The sequence below is a fragment of the Gopherus evgoodei genome, chromosome 2 (assembly GCF_007399415.2).
Source record: "Gopherus evgoodei ecotype Sinaloan lineage chromosome 2, rGopEvg1_v1.p, whole genome shotgun sequence".
Lineage (NCBI taxonomy): Eukaryota > Metazoa > Chordata > Testudines > Testudinidae > Gopherus > Gopherus evgoodei.
In genome coordinates, this window is record NC_044323.1 from 268,234,400 (window position 1) to 268,256,112 (window position 21,713).

The 21,713-nt window shown below is 38.8% G+C and overlaps 1 protein-coding gene across 5 annotated transcripts in view; it reads right to left on the bottom strand.

Annotated features, from left to right (window-relative positions):
- The window catches only part of CSMD3 (CUB and Sushi multiple domains 3), a 1,232,975-nt gene that overhangs the window by 524,509 nt on the left and 686,753 nt on the right, over positions 1-21,713 (bottom strand). For all 5 annotated transcript variants that reach the window (XM_030553724.1, XM_030553722.1, XM_030553725.1 and 2 more), the window contains 3 exons: positions 18,311-18,493; positions 16,777-17,103; positions 10,333-10,527 (listed from right to left, as the gene is read on the bottom strand). In XM_030553724.1, the coding sequence (XP_030409584.1) occupies positions 10,333-10,527; positions 16,777-17,103; positions 18,311-18,493 (705 nt within the window). The remainder of the gene's footprint in view (positions 1-10,332; positions 10,528-16,776; positions 17,104-18,310; positions 18,494-21,713) is intronic.

Sequence of the window (21,713 nt, forward strand, 5' to 3'; positions counted from 1 at the left end):
CAGCAGGTGCACGCTACAGGGCCCTGAAAATCAAGGTGTTATAGGATTTACATCTGTACCAATGAAAAGATAACAGGGAATGGCAAAATGTAACTAACCCAATGTGCTTGTTTGTTTCAGAAGCTACCCAGAGCATATGCAATGTTTGGATTTGTGGGCACCCTATAGTGCATTGTGCCCACAAGAGAGCAGCCAGAATGGCAGCGGGATCTCAGCTTAGCTTTGAGCTGATGCTGTTTGCATCCAGGAGAGGCATGCAGTGGGATCAGTTCATGTCACTTCTGCACTCCCTGACAGGCAAGGGCTTGGAGAATAGCCAGCCCATGTGGACAAGGCTACAAAGAAAGAAAATAAGAGGGTCACCAAGACATTCCTGGATAAGTGTTCAGTGATAACACATAGGGACATCCGTTACAATCGGCTGGAGGTTGTCAGGGATGATGGCATACACCTGTCAGATGGAAGTGCTGACATATGGCTACAGCATGTGCAGGCCTAGATTAAGCTGGTGCTCTGATACCAGGCGGCATGTTTGGGAAGGAAGCAAATTGCTGGTGCCCCCTGTCACAGTTTCCTGTGAGGGTAAGAGACTAAAATGAACGGTTCCCAAAGGTAACAGTCCTGGGATTTTGGTGTTAGACCTTAGGGTCATGTGATAGGATCAGATCTTATGGCCCTTGCAGGCTGAGTTCCTTTTGGCCCATTCAGGTCAAGGTCCCCACTCTACTGCACCCTCTCTGTGTACCTTGTGGGGGTGGAAGAGGGAGTGGTATGACTCAGAGCTGAATCCTGGGGAGAACTTACTTTGTGTTATAGGTTATATGGTAAGGAATGCTGTAACTTCTGCACTGGAACCAAGTAAGTGCCTAGTATAGGAATGTATGAGTAATGGGCAGGTAGCACCCCTCCCCTGTGTTAAAGTGTAATAAAATTTGCAGACTGCCACTTAATTCCATGCATATCTGTGCTGATTTTACCTCTGGGTCCAAGTCAATGCCTAATGTGTGAATCTAACTGGGGCTCAGCTAAATTAGGTGCCGAGCTGCTCAGCACTGTCAGGACTTAGGTAGCTTTGTGCATATAAAATTTTAGGTGCCTAGAGATTTTGCCAGTGGAAACTTATGTGCTTAGAGATGTTAGTCACCTACAGGAGTAGGTGGCCGCAGAGGGGAGGTTTTGTGAATGCCAGTGGTGCCTAAATGTTGCACTGTAGTGCTTGATATAGCAGCTAGATGCCTAAGTTCTCCTTGTATCTCTACAGCATGAACTGAAGAGCCAAGCTCTGTAGCTGGTGGCTGTAACAGACATTTAGAGCTGGTCAAGAAATATTTTTGTTTGTTTACAGAAAATGTCAATGAGTGGTTGGAAAAAATTAACACTGATTTATTTTTATTTTTTTTTAACAAAAAGTTAAATGTTTTGATGAAAACCCTCAGTTTGAAAAAAATCCAATCTTCTGTTGTAAAACAGTTTTGATGGAAATTTTTCTACCAATCTTTTTCACATCTTCTGTAGGTGAGGCACAAAGCGGGACATAAGACCTGCTGACCAGTGACTTGCACAAGCAAGCAGACAAGCTTATACAAGTTCCCAGAACACATCAGCCAGAAGAACTCACTGAGTACCATGGGGGAAGAATGCTGTACCTTTTTCTCAGAACGACAGTAAATTATTTCATCCCAGAGCGAAAGACCTGTAACTCTCTGGATCACAATCCCTTCCCTGTCCATCTCCTTTTGCGTAGTACAGCTATGTGGCAGTGCACACTCAGGGCTGAGGACAAACGCTCACTATAGCCGCTAGGAGGCTCTTCAGTAATAAAACACCAGATTTACATAATTTAATAAAAAAGTCAAAATAAACCTATCCCAGTCCTTCTAGCGGTATTACATAAATGATTGCTGAACTAATTATGTTAGGGGAATTTTGCCAGAAAAGCTGTGGAGGTGATCAAGCAACAATTAACCTCACATTTATATGCCAATACCCTGGGGAAAACTGTGTCTAATTCTGGATAGTTTGATTGCTAAGGGTTGGAAGCTTGCACTTTTACTAGAGTTAAAATGCAGCATAAACAGCCAGCCTCAGAGGTGTGGTGGGGGAAATTTACAAAGTCCATAGGTAAATGCAATTTGTTTAAGTAAACATTTAGTTAACTAATTTTTTTGTTTGTTCCAGTGAACATGTTCACACTATTCTTGGGGCCAACAGAACTATAAACAAGTGATAGAATTACTGTTATATAGCAACCTTCTTATTTAGTTGCTAATTAAAGTTTTGATCTAGCCAAAATTTGCTTCTATGAGCTTCAAAATCTTCCTAAGATCTGCATCCTCAGGGGTTAATCATATTTTCTGAAGGAGAATCCCTTCACTTAAACTTTCTACCTCATTACTTACCCTTTGGAGCCACTTTCCTAAGCTGATTATTCAAATGACCTGATGAGATTTCACCATGCATGTTCAGGCAATGTGGAATGGGCTCCTACCATGCTATTGTCAACTCTGAAAAAATATCCTCTGCTCTGGCTTCACTGGCCTGCTCTTGAGGTCTACGATGGACTTGGATTATTTTTCTCTTTATTTAAACTCCTTACTGGGACATAACGGATAGTAGATAGCATTATATAACACTGAAACGTTCACTTTGTTAAGTGAAGGTTGAGCTTTCCACAACTTTTCTTGTTTGACCCAGAAAACATTTATAAACGAATGTCCTTCTGAGCTAATCATATATACACGTTTAATCTCTTATTTTGTTTTTTTTTCTGAATAAAGTTTTCACTGAGCATAATGTAGCAAACAATGTTGTCGAAAATGCAGCAACTAAACCTGCCTCTTATTTTCTACACATAAGCTAAAACTTATGACTTGTTAGTAGGATGTTTCCATAGGCACTTCCAAAATAAAAGATAGGAAGTGGTTTGAGGTAACTTTGGAGGAATATGGACATAACTAAAAGGCTACTGTATTTATTCTAGAGTTTAATTAAGGGTTCAATTTAATTTGTAATAAAGTCAATGGAAAGACTTCCACTGATTGCACTGTGAGTTGGTCACAACCCTAAGCTACAAAGGAAAACTTACAGTAAATTAATGCTGTCATGAGCAACAATTAGTTACACCCATACACCAAGAAAACAAATGGCCTATGAACTAATTAAGCTGTTTCACCAACAGTCAGGGGGGCGGGGGATAAATATATTATTACTCTTACTCCTATTTTTAATTACTGGAAAGCTCTCATATAATATGGTGATGGAGGTCATATTAGTCCTAATTAGATAAGACAGACAGAAGTAAACTCATTAGCAGAAAAAAAGCCGCACCATACTGTGCCAAAATATTACTGTTTCCATGAATATTTATGCAGCCGGTGCCATCCACAAAAGTGGAGAGTGCTACACTTCATTTTATATTGCCAAGGGATTGGAAAATCTTGTTGCACATTTTTATAGGTCTTGACTCTCTCCTAAGATTCTGCCACATGTGTAACAATGCAGTGTTTTCCTTCTTCAAGTTTTTTATATCTGTGCAGTGATTATTTCTATTCATGCTCCTTATAAGTTATATATTTTTCATGATTAGATGACATGATACATATTAACTTACACAGCTCTGTTTTGTAAAAGTTTTTCAAAGATTCTATCACCTTCTTGCTCTCTTCACTATAAAGGAGGTATATTGTTTTTTATAACACAAGAATTGGAGGGCATAAGGCATGATGCTTATGTTTATATTCTAATGTTCCTAAAGAAATTGAGACGTTCCCATGCTAAAATGATGAACTACTGTCAAAAAGACATTTTATGTTTTGAAGAACATAGGGTCCTATCTTTTTCCTATGTCAATAACAAAGGTCCCAACTGCAGCAGGATACAAACCCTAAACACTGTAATGTAATTAAATGTCCGTACGTGTCTAACAAGAATAAAATAGTTTCTTGATGAGCAATAGCATTTTGTAAATTCTGTACTAAGTTCAAAATTACATAGTTTTGAGAACTGTGCCTAAATAATTTTTAGTCTTTAATTTTCAATTATTTTATTACTGCATTGCAGTTTTACTCTTAGTGATAAATTAAAGATTTGACTCCTTATGTTTAGATCCTAAACCTTATGCTGCCTTCCTCTTTCTACTTTATCAGCCAAAACAGTATGTCATTTAAGGACATCAACAATCAAAGAGTTAACACTATCTTGAATTTTTACTACATTTTAGTGCATATTACCAAGCATGCATATTCATAACACATATGGAGCCTATAAACTGAAAAATAAATCAACAAAAATAGGAGCACCAGATGGTATTATCTTGAGCCAATGTATTACCACAGTGAGAATTCAATTTTGTCACACTTGTGCAAATCAGCATTTTCTCATTAAAAAAAAAAGTTTCTTGTAAATTTCAACTTCAAACTAAGGATTAGCTGTAAAACACACATAGAATACCAATTGCTATCTTTAGTATTTTTAGTACAATAATGGTATAGTGTTGTATAGTTTTTAGTATAGTATTAGTATAGTATGGTTACATACATTCAAGTAATTTATTTTCATGTCTGTAAGCTGAGAATAATAAAGGCATTTACAAAAATTCTATTCTCTCTCTCTCTCTTGCATATGGCTCTTTCTGATGCCTGCAGTGCATGATTCCATTTTTTTCTAATTTGAAATCCACCACTGCATTCTGAACTCCAAGACCCAGGAGTCCTTCATATTCACATCTACAGAGAGATACTAGGCTTATCTTCAAATGCCTAACTTTAAAAAATAAAACATTCTAGTCAACTTGCCAATGGGGTCATTTTCCCATCCTCCTTTATACTAAGTTTTAGGTCTTGTTGCTTCTTTAAACCCTCTTTGATAGCTGACTGACATCTATTCCTGTCATAAGCCAGGTAAAATTAAAATATTGGAAATATAACTAGAGGCAGCCATTAGCCAAACATCTCACAGTCAAAGGAGAGCCCACATGAAAATATCAAACAGGAGTCTCCAAACATGCTCTAAGAGTTCCCACGATGTCATTCCAAGTTATTTCCATGTATGGAAATTGTGGTGTATTGAAAACTGTGTTAAAACTGTAAGCTGTCACTTTAAATTTCAGGTTTTGTTTTTGTCCTGCTCCTGCTTGCAGCCTATGGGGAAGTATGTGTTCTGTGTCAAGAAACAGACAGTCTGCAGACAGATAGCCTAGAGTAAAGTGAGTTGATCTGTGCCTCTGTTTTAGGGAACAGCCTGTTTTTCTCTTTCTTTTGGGGTTCCTCTCTGTTATTGTTTGGAATACAAAGTAGTGTTATGCAGCAATCTTCCAGCAAGAGAAATGTATGTTTTTAATCTAACTTCTCTATGTGTGTGTGTGCCATGAATGTAACAGTACTCAATAAACCATAAGCCAGGAACTCTATATATGGGCATAAGGAAAGCCTAATGCTAACAGGTGCTCACAATTGATACTTATTTGGGGACCAGATCTGACTGGTGATTCTAGGCAGATTCTGTAGTTCATAACATCAGATTATTTTTCAAGATATTATTTCTCCTTGGTATGGAGAAGCAGGGCAACCTCTCTGTACCACTTAAATCCTGCATATGAGCTATACAGGATGAGCATATGTGGAGCTGCCACCCAGGTGTGCCAGCACAGCATCCAAAACATAGAAAGTGTCTCCACATGAGCTCCATGTAAGCTGGCTGAAAGGGCTGTGATGAGCCATATGTTCACTTATATTTAGTGGTCCCAACCCTCTTCACAATGGGTGTGGTCAAACGGTACTGATTGAAATAGCAGACAGGTAGCTAAAGAGAAAGGGAGGGGAGCCTAAAAGCAGCCCCACCCCCGGCTCTGATTTAGAAGTGGAATTGACTTACTAACCATACTACCCTTCACCTGGATAGAGTGTGATTTATTTGGGATTTAGGCAAGTGGAGTGGATTTCATCTTGTATGAAATAAAGATATGCATTTGGAGTGTTAATTGCACAGCACTGATTAATAATGAACACTGATTTTTACAAAAATAAAACAAAACTCTGGGCATATACCACCATGTCAGCTGCAATACTGGCCACAAAATTCTGCTTTATAAAGGGCCTCTTTTATGTGTTTTTTTAATCTATATCTTCACTTTTTAAAAATATGTCTAATTCTCCAACTAGTGATCCTACCAATAGCAATCCCATCATCCAGAATTCAACTATATGTTCCAATTAGTGGCTAAAATTATCCTTTCATCAGTCTGCCTTGTGCATGGTTGGACATTTTGAGGTGTTCCCAGATTAATTTAGCTTCTCGATATGACAGTGAATATTCCACTTTTAATTTTCATTGGCAATTTCATCCAGCTCCATTAACTACAAAGTAGAACAGAGTGGCATTATTGTTTTGTGTGCGATTAAAATAACCCAAGAACTACAATGGTTCCTGTCAGTGTTAAAATTAATAAACTTTTCAAGGTTAGTAGGTATTACAAATAGTTATACAGTATGTAAAACTGACTGGACAGATTAATAGAAATAAAGAAAAAGTACTTTCTCCACATATTGTTTTCCATCAGCTTTGGTAGCACTCTTTACCATTGCTGCTGAGAAGACCACCTCTACAGACTATATGGTATTCTGCATTCAGGCATATTCTTCAGAAACAAAGGGTATGTCTACATTACCTGCCGGATTGGCGGGCAGTGATTGATCCAGCGGGGACCAATTTATCCTATCTAGTCTAGATGCAATAAATCGACCCCCAAGTGTTCTCCCGTCGACTCTTGTACTCCAGTACTACGAGAGGCACAGGCAGAGTCGATGAGGGAGCAGCAGCAGTCAACTCACTGTGGTGAAGACACCATGGTAAGTTGATCTAAGTATGTCGACTTCAGCTACGTTATTCACCCCCAGTGTAGACCAGGGCAAAGTTATCAGTGTTTTGGGGCAAAGAGAGAGAAATGGAAAAGACAAAAAAGGGAAAAGAGAGAAACAGAAGGAAGAGGCAAGGGGGAAAAGCAGGGAGGCAAGTGAATAAAAACCCAAGAAGACAAGGGGAAGGAGAGAAGAGGAATTATCTGTATGCTGAAAAGAAAGAGGATATAAAAGTAGAATAGAGCCTTAGGTTTCTTAATATCTTCCATTTACCACTGCCTGCTTTGTTGTTGTTTATACTGCTAAACTGACTGTTCAGTGCACCAGGAAGTGCTCTCAGGTCCTGACTCAGTAATCCATCCCTAGACAGCAAAGCACTAAACACATGCTTAACTTTTACTAATACAACTAATCCGTTTCTATATAGATGATATTCCTGACTATTTTGTCATGAAAAGTGTAATCTGAATGCAGAATGATAGCAAAATAAATAAATTTAAGGCACTGGAAGAACAGTGCTCCCGCACACACAATCAGAATACTAGTCTTATTTAGATTGCACCTCTTGAAAGAATGAAGCTATACAACAAGGGAAAATTGTTTGAAAGTGTATAGATAACACTTACATTGTAGGGTCTCATATTCTTGTATGTAATCCCATTAAAATTTGTCAGAAGGCTTTCTGTATAATGAAGATCTGGTCTAAGATTTTTAAAAATAAGTGCCTAGAGATAAGATCCCAAGTCAAAGTTTAGACACCTAAATAAATGCCCTAATTTTCAAATTACTGAGAACCAAAGTCAGTGAAACACATTAAGTTATTTCCTGAATTTGGTATTTTTTTTCAACAAGACTATAGTTCAGCCTGTGAAAGGTAGGTAGGACAATATGCTATTTCTGTGGCTACTGTTAACGGAGGCAGACTGGTCCAAGGAAATATGTATAGCATGGTATTGTAAAGATGACGAGACTTGGGTTCATCATCTCCGTCAGGAGGGAATTCTGTTGCTGAGGTAACATTCTGGAGTAGAGATATTCTTGTGAGTAGCAGTTTATAATGTGCTTTAAATATCAAAACCCCTATCTCAAGGCAGATCCCGAATCTGACAGGGAGTAAGCATACAGCACACAGCACTGGAATGACGTGAACTTGTTGGTTTAGCTGATCTGGGCAGTGTGCTGCTGCATGTTGAAGCAGCCTTGAAACCTAAGAAAAGTACTGGGACCACTGCTGCCTGTTGCTAAGTCCACCTTCAAAAGAAAAGGCACAATTTCAGGCCCAAAGAAAGAGAAGAAGAGAATTCTGAATACTGTTGCTGTTTGGTTGCCCAAGAACAGTGATGAGTCCATTTGGACCCAGATATTGCAACACCTTGAATGTTGGAGAGCGGAAGCCTTCATCAAAGGGTGAAGTCACATCCTCTGTTGGTTAACTTGAACCAACTGTTTTCCATCTAGCCATATATTTCTCCTGGACATTGGCTAACTTGTAATGACACTGTCTGTGCTAGGTTTCAGAGATGCAGAACAGGAAGTTGTCAGAGTATGCTGGCATCAAAGCTCAGAAGTTCTCTCAGTTTCCCATACTGGACAAATATATTATTTAAATAAGAAAAGGGACAAGGCAGAGCCCTGCCTAGAGAAAAGAACTTTGGGGAAACTGAGCAATACCCCCAGTGATGAGCTGCCAAAATATTAAAAACCAGTTCCCTCCTCCTCACCCCACAAGGGGTCATGCCCCCCCACACTCCCGGGACTCCTGCCCCATCCAACTCCCCACGTTCCTTGACAGCCTCCTCTGGGACCCCTGCCCTATCCAACCACCCCTTCTCTCTGTCCCCAACTGCCCCTGGAATCCCTGCCCCAGCCTGCCTCCCAATGCCCCATCCAACCCCTGCTTCTTCCTGACTGCCCCCCAGGACCCTTGCCCCCATTCAATCCCCCTGTTCCCTGTCCTTGGACTGCCCTGACACCAATCCACCCCCCCAACTCACCTGCCCTCTATCCAACACCCCCTCCCTGCTCCCTTACCGCGCTGCCTGGAGGTGGGGGCTGGGCCAGGGCAAGGGCCAGGGTCAGGCTGGGCTGCTTGGCCGGGGTTGGGACCGGAGCCGGGGCGCTTGGCTGGGGCCAGAGTCGGGGCGCCCAGCTGCCCAGGACCAGGGCTGGGCCGGAGTTGTGCCTCCTGGCTGGGCGGGCCCAGGGGCTGGGCCAGAGCCATGCCGCCCGGCCGAGGTTGGGACTGGGTCAGAGCTGCGCCACCTGCCCGCCCAGCCGGCCAAGGTCAGGACCAGGCTGGGGCCGCGCCGGTTGGTCCTGCGCCACCCGGCCGGCCAAGGTCGGGACCAGTCCAGGGCTGCTCTGGCTGCAGGACCAGTTCTAGTCATTTCGCTGCCCCAAGCACGGCGGCACGCTGCGGGGGGCGCTCTGCTGCTCGCTAGTCCCGCGGCTCCGGTGGACCTCCCACAGGCGTGCCTGCGGATGCTCCACCAGAGCTGTGGGACCAGCGGACCCTCCGCAGGCACGCCTGCGGGAGGTCCACCGGAGCCACCTGACACCAATAGTTTGTATTTCTGTAGTGCTTTTTTTTTTAATTTGTTTTATAATATTTTCTAATTAAGTGTCAATAATCCTGTGAGACAGGTAAGGGATTTAAGTCATTTTACCCATATATGAAATGCAGATCTCTCTGAAGTGGAATCTAGCAAATATTTAAAGAGCTCGCATCCAGCTCCTCCACAAGTTTAGGACAGAAAGTGAAGAAGTACAGTATCCAACTGAAATTTTAAGGCAAATGGAAGTAGGCATAATGCAGTGATCTGACTAAAAATGTAGTGACCCATGCGTGTTATTAAAACTTCTATCAATTCAAAATAATAAGAGTCCAAATTCTCAACTGGTGTAAATGGGTGCAGCTCCATTGACCTCAGTGGAATTCTAATCATTTACTTTAAAGTCAAAATATCAAACAAATTAAATGTTACCAACAAATAGCTATTATCACTATCAAAGACTGCATTCAGCAAGTTTTGTTTTTGTTTTTACCAATAATATTATGACTAACTAACTCATTCTTTAAAGAAAATAAATAACTGTATTTCAAAAATAAGCAACTTGTCAGGTGGAAAAAAATTAAAGACAATTTGCATAAACTATTACCCATATTTGCAATTTATTAGCATATTTGTTCTGCTTTTTTAAAAAAAAATAAGCAAATTAAATCATCCTCTCAGGAATTCTCAAATACACTTGAAAGAAAATTGACTTAGAGAAACTAATTGTAATTATTTTTGCACTAATTAGAAAATATTTGGAATGAATGAAATTCACTCCTTTGCAGAGGTTCAGTGAGACTTAAGTGAGGCATACTCTTTGTGCTGGTCTTTGGAAGAAGTGTGAATTTCACCCTATGACAACTTTAAAGAAGTAATGTTTAATTATCCTAAATAGAAAAGCAACAGTGTAAATATTCACATACCTCCACACCTAGGGATAGGTCCACTCCACATTACTTTCCCATCCATTAGTATACAGCTAATGGTTTCGGTTCCTTGTGTTTTAATAAATCCTTCTTCACAAATGACTGAGATTGAACTCCCTAATTGAAAGTTGTCACCAAAACGTCGTGCATTGATTGGTACTCCAGGATCAGGACACTCATTATGTCCAAAAGCTTTAAAACAGAAGCAAGAGAAAGGAGGAAAAAAGAATGTGATAAAGCCTTACAACTAAGTTGACATTTTTAGGGCTCTATAGAAAGGAAAAATTCTACTGTGCAGTTTCTAACTGAAATGACAGTTGCTTTTTTAAAAAAAAAAAATTGGTACAGTAGTTTCTATGTATCCAACTTAGGCTTGGTCTACACTAGGAAAGTTATACTAGTGTAACTCTGCTGGTTAGGGGTATGACTTTTTACAATAGCTACACCAGTAAAAGACCTAGAGTGGAAGCAGTAATGCTGTTATAAATATGCCTTATTTCTGCATAGCTTCTTTTGCTTCAGGAACTGGAATAACTTATACTGGTTAAAGGACTTTTATACTGGCATAGCTGCAACCACACTGTTATGGAGTTTGCCATCTTAATTATATTTGTAAAATTAAAGCAGCAAAACTTTCTAGCATAGATAAGCCCTTAGATTAAAAGGTTAAGCAGTACCTACAAGGCAAATGCAGAAAGGAGAGTTATTTTTCTGTACATTTCCATATGAGATAGTAAGGACGTCTCATTGTTATTGTTACTGAATAAATTGTACATTGAGTGCACAAAAACAAACACTCATTCACACATATATACATCAGAGGAGGGCATAACTATCCTTAGATCCATACCCTTAGAAGGAAACATACAGAGTTGTTATTCATGGCTTACTTGGATCTTGTCTTTATATGGAAAAATGTTAAATACAACTTTAAGCATCAATTTCTTGTGGAAAATTTACAACACTGGACATGGTGTCTGTCAGTTTGAATAACATTAACTGTAAATTATTCTTTTATGTATTTGTTGTACTTGAAGAAGGATGAGTTTGGGGGGAGGTGCAAGATAGGATAATTTGCTGAAGAGAAGGTACTTGTAGTGTTAAGCAGCCTGACGCTATAAGATTAACAGCACTTCTCATTTATACAGAAATAGGATGAACAGATAGCAACTGTGAAAAAACGGGACAGGAAGTTTGGGGGTAATTGGCACCTATATAAGAAAAAGTCCCCAAAAATGGGACTGTCCCTATGAAAATGGGACATCTGGTCATCCTATACAGAAACATAGTTAAATTGGCCTGAAAGAACAATTGGTGAGTGGGCACAAAACTAGGAAAATACATGGGCATGACTACAGATTAGAGCTGAGAGAATAATATGCAACAAATAATTAATCCAATCAATTTCATCATATTTTTCCTGCTAAAAAATACCAGTAAGTAGATGTCAATTTCACTGAATTTATTTTGTACTGAAAAATAGATTTTTTTGGTCAATTTTTTACACTGTTAAGATTTCTCATGGACAGTATACTGACAGTATTCACTATGTAAGCTGTGTTGTTTAACTATGATTGAACAAAATAAATTACTGTTTTGCTCTCTTCAATGATTACATAAATGTTTGAGCACTTCCTGCATGGCTATCCACACAAGCAACTTTGAAATCTACTTTGGACAATCATTCTTGCGAAATCATTCATTCTCCACAGGAAACAAACTCAAAGGGAAGGAAACTAAATTCATTCAAAAATTTCAGTGAATATTTATAAAAAAGTTTTGAAATTAGTCAGTGCTCTCATACTATATCTATCATCTTATTTCCTGCGATCATTTGGGTATACAAATCTTCTATCTACACGAAGGCTTTGCATTTATGATTATAGGATAAACCATGGCATAAGTATCTTTCAACTGAAGATATTTTGAAAAATAGCAAACAGCCTTCTGGTTAAATCCCTTTAACCATCTTGTATGCAAATGTAAACAATGTTTTTATATTACCTGCTGAATTGAACCTTAGTAATGTTATATGTTCTAAGAAAAGAAAAAAAATGTGCAGATATTGTGGCAGAAGTATGGCTTCAGGTCATTCAAATAAGCAGGAACTGCTGGGAATTGCAAATAGATCTTTTTTCACCCTCAACAAACTATGTACAGTCAGTACTTTTAGTAAAGAGATTGACTGCTACCTTTTTTCACTTACTATAATATTAATATGACCCCAGCACTATATACTATAACAAAGGACAGACACAGATGTATATCCTTAAATTGGCATTTGACATTGAGAAATATATTCTCAAGAAGGCTCAGACATATCAATAGTATACATAATAGATCTGGTTTTCATGAGATTTATGCTCGCTGGCATGCCAACATACTGCATAACACCAATTACATTTTGCTATTTCAGGGATTTATCCTTCTGTCCAGGACAGTACTTTGACATCTGAATATGGGGTATTAAGTGAGAAAGTAAAAAAGGATTCCACAATTGCTAGTATTAAGATATGGATGCATTCTCCACTGTAGAGATTAGTTTGGTTCATGCTTGAACCAAAAGCAAAGTGAACTTCAAGAGTTGGAGTAGCAAATGGCATTACTACTCACACAGGTGTGAGGTCTGCAGACCAGAACCCCATCCCTGTATGGAGAGGCATATACTTTTAAATTAAAGGGAGGGTTTTACCAGGAAAATGATCAAACATAAATTTTCATTTCTTAAAAATTCCACACACACTTTTCCATTTTTTTTTAAAGTGAACATACCAAATTAATTCTCTTTCTCTGCGACTCTATTAACTTACAGAGAATGCACACACAGAGACTGAAACAAAACATAGCCTTGTAAATATGGGACCATCAAAACTAATAGGAAGGGGGAAATTAAATGTCTTTGATTTCCCTGGAATTCTGTTTATCTGGCCCAAGGGTCCTGACAGATGTTGATCATTTTGATGCTTAGGGTATGGCTACACTTGAAATTTCAAAGCGCTGCTGCTTTGAAGTGTGAGTGTGGTTGGAGCGCCAGCGCTGGGAGAGAGCTCTCCCAGTGCTGCACGTAAATCACATCCTCTACGGGTGTAGCTTGCAGCGCTAGGAGCCGCACTCCCAACACTGTGGCACTGATTACACTGAGGCTTTACAGCGCTGTATCTTGCAGCGCTCAGGGGTGTGTTTTTTCACACCCCTGAGCACGAAAGTTGCAGCGCTGTAAAGTGTAGCCATGGCCTTAGTGAATCCCACTTTATTCCTTTGGGCAATCACTTGTATCTACCAGTCTCTATGAGCCTGATTCAAAGTCCACTGAAGTAATTGAGAGTCTTTTCACTGACTTCAACAGGCTCGGTATCAGATTCCAAATGCATTAGATGACACACAGACTACTCCTAATGGCATTCTTCACCAAATAGAAAAAAAAAAATCTGCGCACAATATTTTAAAATTCTGCAAAATGCTGCAAGTTTTAAATGTCAATAAATAAATGCAGAGACTCCAGCATGGCAGTGGGGAGCACAGGCCACTGGCTGCATGAAGGTGGGAGATCATCCTGCAGACTCCACGTGCACCAGGTGTGGGGCATGCAGGCTCAGCCAGGCAGAATCCAAGTGTGAAGAGGCTCAGGGGGGGGGATCCAGGTGTGGAGTGAGAGGATTCTGTGTAGGACAATGTGGGTGCAGGAAGCTCAGTGGGGTCTAGTGTGGGGGGATCTGGATGCACAAAGGCTCATTGGAGGGGTTCCAGGTGGAAGGGCAATGGGACTCTGTAGGGGCTTCCAGGTGAAGCTGAGGTCTGGGTGTGGGGGGGCATGGTTTATGGGGCTGCTCTCACTTCTATCTTTTGCAAGCATAATGCCAACTTAAGAGCCTCCCTTCTGCTCTCCCTCGCACCTCCCTCCCCCAAAAAATTCTACTTTAAACATAACCATAAAGAAGAATTTTAAAATATAGACATTTAAAATCTATTGCAAAATGTAGGAAAGCACTATTATTTTAAACAATATTATTGTAAAATATATGCCAATATATGCATTTAGTAGAGGTTACTAAGGTAATGTTCTCATTGTTTTCATATATAAGAGCAAATGTTCAGATATTATCAACACATGCTGCAAATGATTGCTATGTGCTGAGGGACATCATAATCAAAGAACTCTCTTTTCCCATCATTTCTTTTCTTTTTTCTGGTCAGAGATTCCAATCCTGTTTTGTTTGGTTTTCTTTTTCAAGTGCATGAAATATCTACAGGCCTAAAAATAGGGTCCCTCATTCTGTACTCTCATCAGGCTCAATTCCATTTAAATCATTGAAATAATTCCAGGGTACAGAAGGTGTAAAAGGGAGAGGAGAACCAGGTCCATAGTCTGGCGATTCAAAATAGTTTTATTCACTTGGAAAAACAAAAATAAATAATGGAAAAATCCTCTATAAAGTAAAGGTTCCTATTCAGATTGGATTTTTTTCTAGCTCTTGGCAGAGAGCAAATCATCTCTCCCTCCCCCACCATTATACTTATAGTAAATTCAAGAGAGCCCATGTGAGTTCAAACATAAACTGCTTTACTAAAAAAAAAAAAGGACTTGGGAATGATTTGATAGTTTGTATATTAATATACAATAGCATGGACTTTTCTCAGGATGCCTTTTCCTGTTTTAAGGATTCATCACTGTAATATAACAAATTGTTGGAGAATGAAAGTTGGCATGCTTGACTCCCAGAAAAGTTGGTGTTTTTTATTTGTTTGTTTGTTTTTAAGGCTAGTTATAAGTTCTGCAAGTTTAAAAACATACAATAATGTTCTGCTGGTGGCTTGCAATTCTTTCAAATACTTCAAAAAAAATTTAAGGAAAATATACAGATATATGAACAAACCTAGAAATTGTAACTTAATTTATTAATCTTCTTTATGTAAATCCCTAAGAATAGAATAATCTCATTTAAATTTAGGTTTAATAAGATGTGTAATATACACTTTAGTCAAAGAAAGACACAATCTGAAATACAGAGAGATAGAAAGCCAAATGCAGCAATTTTATATAGCAAGTTGCTATGTCATATGTCCCAGCTAACTTTAATGGTGTGAAATTACACTTTGACAACTTATTAGTGACAGTATTAGCCACCAGTGTCACTTCGGACAGGCTGTAAACTCGCATTGTTATTAATTGCTTAGGCTCAGTGTTGACAAAAAACAGTACTTTTTCAGCAAGGCCAATATGAATAGACATTTTTTCTGACTACTATACTTATAAGACCTTGAAATATTAACCCATCAGCTTTCTCAGTGTTTAATGAAGTGCTGTTGTCCGTGAGAAAAATATAAGTAATAAAAAGTTATGCTATGCTAATTGCTCTGCATCTCCCTTTTCAACTGTAATCCTAATACAAAGAAGTAGTTGTAAACAAGCAAATTAAATCCTTCAGAAAAATATTAATTGTTATGACTGTGGTTATACCCCAATCTTGGACACAGATCCTGCAAAAGATCCAGGATAACTTGCAATGCATAAAGTTAAGAAAATGTATATGTCTTTGCAGGATGGGAGCCTCAGAAAGGATCCTGTGAACATTTCCTCACATGGAGTATCTTTAGGCTTTACTTATGTGACAACAACTCAGATGTGAGAACTTAACCTTTACTCAAGGTAGTAAAACTGTAGTCTCAATACTATGTGATTGCAAAATCGGGCCCTTAAGCAACAGAGAAAATACATCATAGTGAAGGATCCCAGAATACAACAAAGGATAAGAAATACAGAGTATGCTAACACATTATTTGTTTTAGTGTGGTAGGTGGGAGCACCTGTAATAGGAGCTGTATAAACAAGTAATAAGGAGACAGTGTCGTCACGACAGAGCTCACATTCTACATTTGTGATAAGACATGATGTGGGTGAAACAGACAAACAGGGAGGGATGGGAGTGAAGGATAACAGTATAAAAAGCATGTTTTGCACAGTAGGCAAATTTAGTCTCAGCTTGTCCCCTGCATGGTATTACCAGCTGGCTGACAGACTGACAGTCTAAGGGTATGTCTAGACTATAGTCACAGGCAGTGATTGCAGATTGATCAGATTTACGCGACCTAGCTCTATTTTTGCTAGCTTGAGTACTGGAGCAGTGAAGATACAGCTTTGTGGAGTTTCAGCAGTGCCAGGCTGTACAAGGCCACTCATAACCCTAGGTAATTCCTTGCAGGGCTAGCCTATGCTGAAGCATGAGCTGACCAGTTTCACTAGTTCAGGCCTGGAGCTAACTACATTACACCTAGCACAGAAATGTTTACTCAAGCTGCAGTCTCAGTTATTGCAGTCTAGAAATACCCTACGACAAAACACAAAAAGACGGGAAGTAGGATTCAAGCAAAGTACTCAGGGAGAAGACAAACCACACATTTGGATGTACATACTTTACAAGTCCACACTGAAAAACTACTCACTGTTATAAGTGATGTTAAAGCCACGTCCTGACATTGAATGGTCAGCTTGAAATTCCAAACGCAAGATATGACTGTTGCTGGTAAGATGCGAAGGAACCTCAGCACCAGTGAAAGTACCAAGTATTGGAGAATCTGGAGAGTCACCATCTTTAACTGCAAGGAAGTCAAATTGAGATTCCAAGTCAAAGTCATTAAAAGAGAGATGAATTCTGCTCCCTGGGTCTGAGATTATTGTCCAGATGCAGTTTAAATTATTTCCATATCCCTCTGGGTAATCAGGTGAAAGAACTGTTCCCATCGGTGCAGTGAAATTAGAAAGGCAAGGAACTATCAAAAGAGAGAGAAAGAAATTAGAGAACAGAATAGAAGCTATTTTCAAGAGAATCATCTCATATTATCATCTCTTCCTAAAATTCCCTTAAGATGTGCTTACTATCACAACTGAAAAAGCCAATGTCTTTGGGACCAGCTAAGAAGCCAAAGAAGAACTTATCAATTTGATTTTTTGGGGTTTTTTTTTTTGTTTTTTTGTTTTGTTTTTTTGGTATCTTCTCACTGCTTTTGTCTCTACAGACTTCCTGCAGAAAGCATCACCCCGGGCTACATAGAACAGTAACAGGATTCTGGAAACCACAGCAGTCCTCATGTTTTATCCATGTTCAACAATCCCTAATCTTTTGGCACCACTTATTTTCTGCTTTAGGGAACTGTTTAGATGAACAAACCTCTCACTGAGTACATTAAGAGTCAGAAGGTCAATTCTGCCACTCTCATTTATAGCTCATACATAAGCACAGGAATTAAACTAGCCACAAAGAAAGGGTAGGCTTATTTTACTGCTATCAAGACAATATTTCATGTCTAACCACACCATTTAAGCAATATCAAATTAACTTACAACAATGAAAGTTAGTGATGATGCTCTTAATATACTTGGCCCATAATATTTTATATAAATGTAAGAGAGAGATATGTTGGTTACTATATATCTATATCTATATCTATATATATTATATATATCATTGGTGAAGTTTATTCTGCATAATATTATTGATAGACAACTGAACTATACACCTCTATGATTATTTAAGTTCTAAAATATATTCATGCATAATGCATGGAAAACATCTGTAAATTATTTAAATGCCTTTGACTGCATTTCAACAATTTCTAACTTAATTTATTTCATCAACTTATAATAGTTACTATAAAAATATCTTACTCATAAAATATACAGCCTCCTAGAAAATACAGTATGTTAACCATAACATTTTATACATAGGCACATAATAATACTTCCTTTTAATAACTGCTAGAGAAAAAAAGAGAAAAAGAATATTTTAAGTGGTCATAGAATATATATTTGGCGTAAGTGGTCATAGAATGTATATTGTGAAGCTCTCGTTAAATAAGAGTAAATTCTCCATGCCAGAGAAAAATAACTACATTGTACTAACTTTGCAGTTAATCACATAAGCAATTACTCAAGGACAGGGTAACATATGTTGCATTAAAAAAAGCATTTGGTACTCACAAATACAAATTGGAATGTTTGCAGACCACTGGTTGTTCTCCTGACACACAATGGATTTCTCTCCAATTAGTTCAAATCCAAACTGACACTCAAACCTTAAAATGTCCCGGTTGGAAAATCCATCCCCTTCTCTGATACCATACAATGGTGTTCCAGGATCCCCACAGCTTTCCTTTTCAATTTCTGTTGAAACGGCAAATAAAAGTCAATTTTATTTCTAGAGGAATCAAACATTTTCTCCATAGCCATGCACTCACACCTGGAACAAAATTACATATTTTGAGCAAATGAATATCACAGTACATTATTATTAATAATAATTAATAATATACAGGGCATGAATCTGAGTTGCTTTCCATACATAAAACTCCTAATCAAATTATGAATGTTAAGTATGAATCTTGGCAGGATCAGATATTCAAGTATCATATCACAAAACTTTTCAAAAATAAAGAGGAGGACAAAGTGATCTCTCCTTACCTCCTCACAAGTGATTGTTATAATATGTTTAATCATTATGGACCCAATCCTGCAAACCCCTGCTCACATGAGAACTATTATTTGTTTTACAATAATGCCGACAATTCCTAACAGAGATCAGGGCTCTACTGTGCTAGGCATTGTACAAACTGAGGCACCATCTGTGCCCAAACACAGTTTAAATCAGAGTTTCTCAAACTAGGGTCGGCGTTTGTGTAGGGAAAGCCCCTGGCGGGCCAGGCCGGTTTGCTTACCTGCTCTGCCCGCAGGACCATCCGATTGCGGCTCCCATTGCCCACGGTTTGCCACTGCAGGCCAATGGGGGCTGCTGGAAGCGGCAACCAGTAAGTCCCTCAGCCCGCTTCGCTTCCAGCAGCTCCCATTGGCTTGGAGCAGCAAACCGTGGCCAGTGGGAGCCGAGATCGGAAGGACCTGAGGGCAGGTCAGGTAAACAAACTGTCCCAGCCCGCCAGGGGCTTTCCCTACACAAGCGGCGACTCCAGTTTGAAAACACTGCTCTAAATTTATCTCCCCCATGCACATTGGGTAAATGGTCACCCACTTCTGTGATGCTGCCATCTCCAGCATCCAGCCAAGATCCCATGGGGAGTTCAGTGCAGAATAGGGGGATTCTCTAAGGCTAGGGAGTGCTTGGAGTATGGACAGTGGAAATAGATTAGTCCTCCAGCAAGTCTTAGAAGGAATAGAGCATAAAGTTAATGCAATATGAGTTGGTATTATTTTTTTCATGACTCCTCTCTCCACCCACCCACCCGCTACAGACAGACAGACAGACAGACACGCACATACACACACGCACGCACAGGCAGGACACCCCAATACTTTTTGCACATGCACATGCCATACACACACAGACCCTGGCCTCTTAAAAAAAACCAAAGAAATCAGTAAGACTGGGGACAAAACCACTGCCTACTCTACAAGGAAGAGTGTGGGAGGTTGAAACCCCCCTGATAGAACAATCATAGGAAATCTTTGCAAAGAGATTACTTTGGAATTTCTCTCCACCAAACCCTCCTCCCCAATCACCTTTCCAATGGGTATTCTAACATGATTGGTAAATGGGATCATGGTTATTTTGTATTTTTCTAATATTCATATTCCCAAATTATTACACCATGCAAATCTAGGCAACATTACATCTATATGAACTTAAAGCAACAATCATTATTTGGATTTTATGATCATTCTTTAACTGTAGTAAGCAACGGGATGTTAAAAATTTGATTATTCTAAATATTAGAACTGTTTTAGATTATGTTGGCTATTTAATATTGCATGCTATACTTTAATATCAATGCCTACTCTGACATCTCTGATATATTTTAAGAAACTAGCTAGCTGATTATGCCAAGGTTAGGGAAAATTTGGAGGAAAAGTCTAGATATATTTTATTTAAAATAATATTTCTTCTGTAATATAAGGATACTACCAACATCATCTGGCCATTTTTGCCCTGCGAACATGCCCGAATCTAACATTTTGCATGAGTACGCCCATTGAACTGAGTGGAACTACTGGCATATACATCTTTGCAGGGTTGTGTGTGTATGCATGGGGGAGGGTTATATTATAGACTTTCCCCTGTGCTCTGACTCTGCCTTTTTAGAACATAAATACTACAGGATAGGAACCCTTTTTTGATTTTGTCCAGAGCCTAGTGAATTGTAGGTGCTGCCAGAAACAAATAAGTAATACATATCACTAAGAGCTGGGTCTAGAAATTCCCCATTTTAAAGATTTTCATAGCTTCTTTTTCCCCCTCTTAAGGTAGGTGCCTCTATAATGAGCATAAACCAAAATCAATGTTGACTTTGTATTATAATTCAAAGTATTTACTAAATCAATGCTCTTTTTATCTTGTTCTATTTGATTAAGGGGAATGGGAAATGAAATAAACACCTTGTAATTTGTTTACCTGCTTTCCATAGATTTTTTACACAAAAATGGGGTGTGGGGATTGATTAAAAATTTAAAGAATCAGCAATAAATGGTGTATGTTCTCCTTCATACACACAACTTGTATAAATGTTAAGACTCAGTCATAAAGAAAATATACAAGCTCAGGCACAAATTCTATTCACCCTCCTTACCACAGTGATGATGATAATGGGGAAATAAAATTATAATACACAAAAAACAAACAAACAATAAATGTCTTACATGCCCATAAGCTTTATAATTTTGCCAAGCTGTGTTGACAGGCATTACTTGAGTTTATCAAAGAGGAATATAGCCCCAAGTGTTTACATCACTACAAGGTTTATGTATGAAAAATATTTTACCATCTGACAAATGATTCTGACAAATTTCATATTGTTCTCAGGACATTTTCCTTTGGCTACTTTCCCCAAATCCACAGAAATCTCACACTGTACAGTGACTAGTGGTGTTCTCATATAACTTCAACTATAGTTTAAATATATATTCTCTTATTTGTTTGACTTTTGAGATGGTATTTTGATCCATCTGGACAAAGTTTTCTTTCACCTAAATAACAAGAGTTTGCACAGGTTCTGCAATATCTAACATCTGAGTTTGAACTCTCGATCAGGGTTGCTGCTGTGAGCTGGTCCAGCTCGATTTTCCTCTGCTTTCTCTTTGATATCACTATCACTATATGAAAGGATTAGAAATCCTACCTGGTCAATTCTGAGAGCTCCTAAGAGATGTCATTGGCATAACATAAAAACATGCTATTTTCTTCAGTGCCATGTGGGTGTTCCAGTAGATTTTTAGCATTTATATCTCTAAATTTATATTTTATTTTATGGTAAGAACTGGGATTAAGTTAAGCACAGTGTTACGTGTACTAATGATTTAAAATTAAATTAAAAAAACCCAGCACATGGCATCTCTCCCTTTATATCCCTAGAGGCGCGCGCGTGTACACACACACACA